At 35.3% G+C, this 7,174-nt stretch overlaps 1 protein-coding gene across 3 annotated transcripts; it reads right to left on the bottom strand.

The window, feature by feature from the left end:
- Positions 1–454: 454 nt before the first annotated feature.
- On the bottom strand, positions 455–5,334 carry LOC110795703 (uncharacterized). 3 transcript variants are annotated; one of them, XM_022000717.2, is made up of 10 exons: positions 4,646–5,334; positions 4,438–4,510; positions 3,548–3,846; positions 3,402–3,461; positions 2,499–2,999; positions 2,353–2,421; positions 2,062–2,223; positions 1,689–1,905; positions 1,175–1,516; positions 455–969 (listed from the first exon to the last, which is right to left on the bottom strand). In XM_022000717.2, the coding sequence occupies exons 1-10, from the start codon at positions 5,135–5,137 to the stop codon at positions 857–859; spliced, it is 2,328 nt and encodes a 775-aa protein (XP_021856409.2). In that variant the 5' UTR covers positions 5,138–5,334; the 3' UTR covers positions 455–856. The 3 variants fall into 3 exon arrangements, with proteins under 3 accessions (XP_021856409.2, XP_021856410.2, XP_021856411.1); XM_022000718.2 differs by having other exon boundaries at positions 3,402–3,464; positions 3,548–3,841; positions 4,442–4,510; positions 4,646–5,287; XM_022000719.2 differs by having other exon boundaries at positions 3,402–3,464; positions 4,646–5,286.
- Positions 5,335–7,174: the final 1,840 nt, after the last annotated feature.

Here is a 7,174-nt window from a genome sequence, read left to right on the forward strand (position 1 = left end):
TAGTTACAGATTATTAGTTATTAATTATTTAGTTATTAGTTATTAACTATGAATTATTATTAATTATTAATATTTATCATATATTGTAATTATTTAGTAATCAATTACAGATTATTATTTATTATATAGTTATTTAGTTATTAATTAATAATTATTCTTTAATTATTAGTTAACATTTATTATTTATTAATTATTATTTATTAATTATTATTTATTATTTATTATTTATTTTGGTAATATATTCTGTTAAGTTAAGTTTAGTTCAGGAACATTCAATTCAGTTCAGTTTAGTTCAGGAGCATTCAGTTCAGTTCAGTTCAATTCAGTTCAGCTCTAAAGAACAGGGCCTTAGTCAAACTGGATTATGAGAATCGTGGAAAAGGTCAAACAGAACGGAGGATAAAGATTCCTTGTAAATCAAGTTAAATAGTGGAGAAAAGTAGCTGCAAATCTGTAACAAAATGGTAAATCTAAATGTATACATATGATTGATATGAAGATCTTTATGTCTGTGAATAAATACTCTCTTCTGGGAACATTGCTTGCCAATGTAACCCATCCTTAAACATTTCTATACCTGAGGCACTATGTTACACTTTCTAAAAGAATGATGTATCAGCTGAAATTTAATTTAACACACAAAAAAGGGGGGAAGGGGGGATTAAATCAGCTAGAGCTAATTTCGAATTTTCCAAAATTTCATAACCCGAATACTTGATCTTTCATCCCCGAGCAGTGTGCAAAGACCCTAAGAAACACCTATGTTGCCATTGATATTCCAGCCTTGGGGGAGGAACTTAAAACTTCAATAGGCATGTCACTGAGATAATCACAAGCATTTCTGATATTCATCTGCTTAACTAACTTGCAAATTGGGTAACTGAGGTGAATCAGAGCTGATCAGATTCGCCCACAAGTTAGCTAAGTTCGAAAAGTAAGCCTTTTCACCCCATGTCACCATCTTCAAGTCTGATTGGAAGAAGAAACAATGAAATCAATATTAGAATGAGAAAACATGGTGAATGAAGCAGAGATCAAACTTGCAAGTTGCAACAAGTTCTTATCTGTATCGAAAATGAAGCCAACGGCATGTCTTGTGCAGCTTGAACCAAAGGGGAGCGGGGGTGGGGCGTGGGGAGGGTGGTTAATAATAATAATGATGAGATTTTCTTACCCATCATATCTTGAGGCAGTAGGGACAGCCGGCAAACTGATTTATGTTCAAGGAGAAGACGATCATGCACAGTGACCACATCAATATCACAAATATTCTTGATAGAGATCACCAATGCCTTTGCAGTTTCATTACATTGAAAATCAACACCATCTGACAAATTTTGTAGGCTTTCCTCCAGACCTGAGTTTACCCATAAAGCACCGCACTCAACCAAAGCACTCAAAAACTGTGAAGGATCTAACACATTTAGAAGTATCCATGGCCTGTAAACTTTGGCTGACAGCCCAACAAGTTCTACAACTCTGTAAATTTCTCCAAGAGCTTGAATAAACTGCTGACCTGTAAGTAACCAAGTCTTAGTTAAAGTTTGGATATGAAGTTTCAGAGTCTCTAGACTAATACTTTCATCACAATTTATCCATATTTCTTACGTTAACATTCAATACTCCGTAGTATTTAGAAGATTGAGTAGCAAAATATCACACCACCATAAAATTGATAAGAAAAATACCTCGAGAATCTGACAAAATCTGGTGTTGTACATTCTTCTCTGTTGCTCTTTTCCATATCGACGCACCATGCCTCAATTCTTGATCACAAACATTAATAATCTTAGACCAAGTGGATGCATACAACGATTTCTCATCAGATGATCCTAGAGAAAGAATTTTCAGCATTGATATTGCATGTCTCAAGAGTTCAGCGGCAACCTTCCACTCATTTGCTGCCTAAAGTACGTTTATACAAGATTATCAAGCCACAAGGCACAACTTTTTAAGCAGAGGAAAAAAAAAACATTAAAACTTAGTGCTTTTAAGTTTTATAAATCACCAGTTCCAGTACATCAAAATTGAGAAAATAATTAGACTTTGCAAGAGAAGTACCAACTGCAGTCTTTTTGACAATGAAAAATCTGCTTCAATCACATTGAACTTTGGTCCTTGCAGGACCTCGAGGAACTTGTTAAGACAACTGCTTCTCTCAAGGTCTTTCTCTGAACGTACTTCCTTAGAAATCACACTCTCCTCCAATAGTTTTGAAACTTCCTACGAAGAAAGAGCAGAAGTATAAGATGAGAACAGAACACTTATCTCTGAAAAGAATTCAGCTAAGTCAACTAAATTGTAACCGTACTGATCAACATGCTGTCTTTCAAAAAAATAAAAACTTCTAACCTGGATTTCATCATCAAGAGCTTCTGCTTTACCTCCATTCCCATTTTCAACATCTGAATTTCGAGCTTTCTAACAGCAAACACAGTTCATGTCAGTGTTGAATTACAAGTCACTGTGAATAAGAAAGTCGACAGAAAAATACAAACCTTTAGCTCATCAAGTTGGCATGAAAGAAGAAAGCATAATGACCCCCTTAATTGATCATAAAACTCTGTATAAGTTTGCAATTCTGGTAAGATCTCTGACTCTTTCTGAGCAATATTTACCGGAACAGCAGTGGACAACTGCTCTTCAACTCCATTTTCTGATTCCGCACCTTTAAATTCCCAGGAACCATCATTCCAGTCTTCATCTACTTCCAATGGAATTGGTACCGTTACTTTTGGGTGGGAATGCTCTTCATTTTCAGCAGGTTTAACAGTAGAATCAGCTGAAGATGTGAGTTGAGCTTGACTGTACAAATTTGATATTAGATCATTAATAGATATTGCTGAACCCTGGCCACTGAAGCTATTCCCAGGACTAAGGCTAGGCAAATGGACCACTTCATTCTGAAGATTCAAGCAATCGCTGGATTCCTCTGTACCATCACTGAAGAGGGACAGGGGCAAGGCTCCTCTAGAAAGTCCTGTTTGGGTTTGCTTCTCCTATAAATTGTCAAAATAGATAACTAATAAGAAGAAATTTTATTCCAGGCAAATTTTACAAACCAAGATTATTATGTTTGATGGTCAGTGTGAAACTAACGAATGTCATCACAAAATCAAACATGAAAAAAGAGAAATCCTCAGCCAAACAGAGAATGCATTCAGGCTAATAAACCATTAATTCTGCCTAACAACCACATTCCTCACTTGCATTCACGTAGCAAAAGAATTGAATATGAGCAGTTGAGCACAGTGTCAAAGATGATGTTAGTGGTTAAATGACTGGTAATGGAAATAAATTAGAAACTTAAATGACTTATGGTGCCAAAAAGGTGCACTTCATACATGAAATGGACTATAAAGCAGACACAATAAGCATGGTCAAGTACATGAATAGCAGACCTGGACTTCTCCATTTGGTAGTTGAAGTTCAGTAGAATTTGTGTGAGCACCCAGTTGCTTCTGCTACAACCAAAAATTGATTAAAAATAAGATACCATGGACATGATTAATGATGCTAACCAAATACAGATTAAACTTGAAATCACCTGCTCCTCCGACACAACCTCTTTCGATGCATCTATGAAATCCCCAAAGTCATCAAAATCGTCATCTTGATTCATTGAAATTGCACTTATTCCACTTATATTGCCAACGTATTCAACTACAGGAAAGGGATCCCACGTGAAACCATTTGTTATGCTTGCGGTTGATTTGATACCGACATCCTCACTTGATAGATGATTAGCCCCATTCCCATATGATGCAGCAAAAAAATCAATAGATTGAGGAGGTACGAAACTGATAACACCAGGCCTGTGGTCCACAGAAGTGGAAGCATCCTGACCTATCAATCAACACATTATTTTAAACGTGTCAAAACCAATGTCCTCTTTCCCAACAGCAACTTACACAAATTAATACCTAACTGCATGCGCAATAGTAAAAATCACAATACTGTTAACAATTACACCAGCAGATTGCATAACGCATACACCATAAACAAACTGCAGGAAATATCAGCACCTAAACAGAATTATGCTCCCAACAATCACATGGATCACCATATGACTTATCAAACAGACAAACACAACACACTGAATAGCATTGATTAAACGCTTGCATAGACTTCCTCCATATCGAATGGGGCTAACCGCTCCCCCCTCTGGGAGCAATAATCATTAAGCAATAAGCACACTTCCAAGTATCAGTTGGCATCCAACATCATTGCTTTCTGTACCCAAACTCTGAACTTGATATACCAAAATTCTGAACTTGATATAATTCCAACTTCAACTACGGAAACACAAAAATAATGAACACCCAATACCCAAGAAAACAGTACAAAATCATCTACTTATGCAAACATGTTAAAAGAAAGCCAACATTCGCAAAACCAACTTCTATTATAGTGGGGGAAGGGGGTGTTCAACAATACCGGCCTGCTTTTCTCGGTCCATCATCGCCAAAGTCCCAATTACGGATCCGGATACCACAGAGCCACCCCGTTCCTATTCAACAAAGAACATAATAAAATCAGCACTATATCATAGTACTACCAAATTTTATCCGAAAACAAGAAGAATGATCAAAAGCACGCAATTTTAATCTGAAAGATCAATCAATCAATTACAGTAAACAATTACCTTTAAACTCCCTTGTTCCGCAATTCCGTTTCCAGAAAATGCAACCTTAAATTCCCATTCATCATCTTCATCCTCATCATTATCGTTCATATTATTATCACTAGAAACAACCAAATCTGAAGCAACCCCATCAAAATTCAAGCTAAAACCATTAAACTTAGAATTCCCGTTTTGATGAGATTGAGGGTTATCACTAATATTATTACTTCCATCTTCTTCTTCGACTTCGCCGAACAAGGACAACGGCAAAGCTCCAATCGTCGGCTTCTGAGATTTGTTCAGGAACGGATCATCCCGAATCGAAGATGGGTCTGACTTGGGTTGGGCCCAATTGGAGAATTCATTATTGGGGAGGTACTGGGATTGAGGGGGTAACGGGTTGAAGAAGAAATCGGCCCATACGTCGTCGGTTTTGGAGGTGGAAGTGACGCCATTGGTTTGAGGTGCGGACTTGAAATCGCCGAAACTAAAAGCGTCGTCGTTTTCCGCCATTGAAGGGCGGAAAGTGAGATTTGCAAGCTGTGAATCTCGCTGGTTTGTGAGAATTGAAAAGTGTCAACCATCAATGGAAAAATAGACGTGGAAAAAGAAACAATTTCTTACTATTGAAACTATTTGGGGTTTTTTCTTCTTTTACGATTTACGAGAAGAAATATTGGAGTATGTACAAAAAAAAAAAAAACTGTAATGTAATACGGAGAACGTAATTTTAGTTATTGATTATGTAGAGTTATCTCCCTCAAACAAAAAAAAATTAAATAAATAAATAAATACTCCCTGCGCTACTGAATACTTGATTTTAGTCCGTGCGATTCACAAATCTATATATATATATATATATATATGTATATATATATATATATATATACATATATATACATATATATATATATATATATATATATGCACTCAAATGAGAAGGGAGCTTATAATGAGAAGAATGAGAAGCGATCTCAGCCTTTCGAATCAGATCAATCCAACGTACCACGATTCACCCGACCAAATGAAACAATTAAGGGTAAATTGGTCCTTTTACCGCGCTGAATGACCTCCTCTCTCACAGAATTCTTTCTCTCTCTTCTCTCAATTTTCTCTCTCTTCCTGCGATCTCTCTCCTCTCGCGATCTCTCTCTCGATCTCTCTCGCGATTTTCGCCATTTATTTCTCTACTCTCATTGTTTGAAGATCCGATCCTTCATTGTTCTAGAAAATTGGTGGTTTTGTAAGTTCATTTAACTCGTTTTTATCTTGTTTTGTTGTTAATTTTGATTGACTTTTACGAATTAGGTTTTCGTTTGTTTAGATCGACCTTTTCGTTATTTTTTTGTTTGATTTGTTTGATCTTTTTCTTGAATTATGTCTTTACTAGTTTCAATTTTGCTTGAATTATTTTCGTTAGGTCATTATTTGATTTTTGCTCATTAATTTGGTCTTTACTAGTTTCAATTTTGCTTGAATTAGTTTCGTTAGGTCATTATTTGATTTTTGCTCATTAATTTGGTCTGAAAAATGTGCTCATTTGTGAAACTGTGCACATTTATTATTTTCCTGAAATTTTTGCTCATTTGTTTGGTCTGGAAAACTTGCTCATTATTTTGTCTGGAAGTTTGTTGATATGTTATAGTTTTAATTTTCTCATTTTTTCTAAATGAGTAAATATTATACTTTCAATCCGAAATATTTGCTCATTTGTTTCTAATGGGCAAATATTAACTATCAGATCTCAATTTTTGCTCATTGTTTCAAAATGAGCAAATTTTAGTGATTGAATCTTATACATTTTCTCATTGTTTGTAAATGAGCAAAATTCACTGCTCCGGCAACTCTTCGCCGACGGAGCAAATAATTGATCAAATTGAGCAATTACTATTTAAAATTAGCCATTTATATTTAATTTTGCTCATTTTTCATATTGTTTTGAAAATCATGCTCATTTTATTTTGTTTTATAATTTGCTCATTTAATTTGTCTGGAAAAGTGCTCATTCTTGTAAATCTTGCTCATTTTATTAATGAGCAAAATTAAAATGACCAAAATTAAAATTAAAATTAAAATAAATAAATGAGAAAAATTAAAATTTGCTCATTTGACCAAATGAGCAAAATTAATTTGCTCATTTGAGCAAATGAGCAAATTTACATATTTCAGGCTTTTACTGCTTGTGGAAAAGTTTGCTCATTTTTCCAAATGAGCAAAATTTAATATTGCAGGCAGTTACTGTTAGGTTATGATTTATATGACAATTCATAAATCATGCGGAAAAACCATAAAACCAGGAAAGCATATTATTTACACATAATCATTTAGCATAGTTTAGATGCATACACTTTGTTGCGTGTCTTCCCTAGCTGCGCCCGAACCGAACAAGAACAAGTCTTTAGGACTCCAAGTGTCGTCCCTCCGTAGATAGTCCACAGCACGTCCGGATCCGCCTTAAGCTTGACCAACTAGGATCGCCCTTAAGGTACTTAGAATTTTCGGCACATATAGGCAATTGTATGACTGAATTTTTGCTCTCAAAAATCACTT

Source organism: Spinacia oleracea, chromosome 4 (assembly GCF_020520425.1).
Source record: "Spinacia oleracea cultivar Varoflay chromosome 4, BTI_SOV_V1, whole genome shotgun sequence".
Classification (NCBI taxonomy): Eukaryota; Viridiplantae; Streptophyta; class Magnoliopsida; order Caryophyllales; family Amaranthaceae; genus Spinacia; species Spinacia oleracea.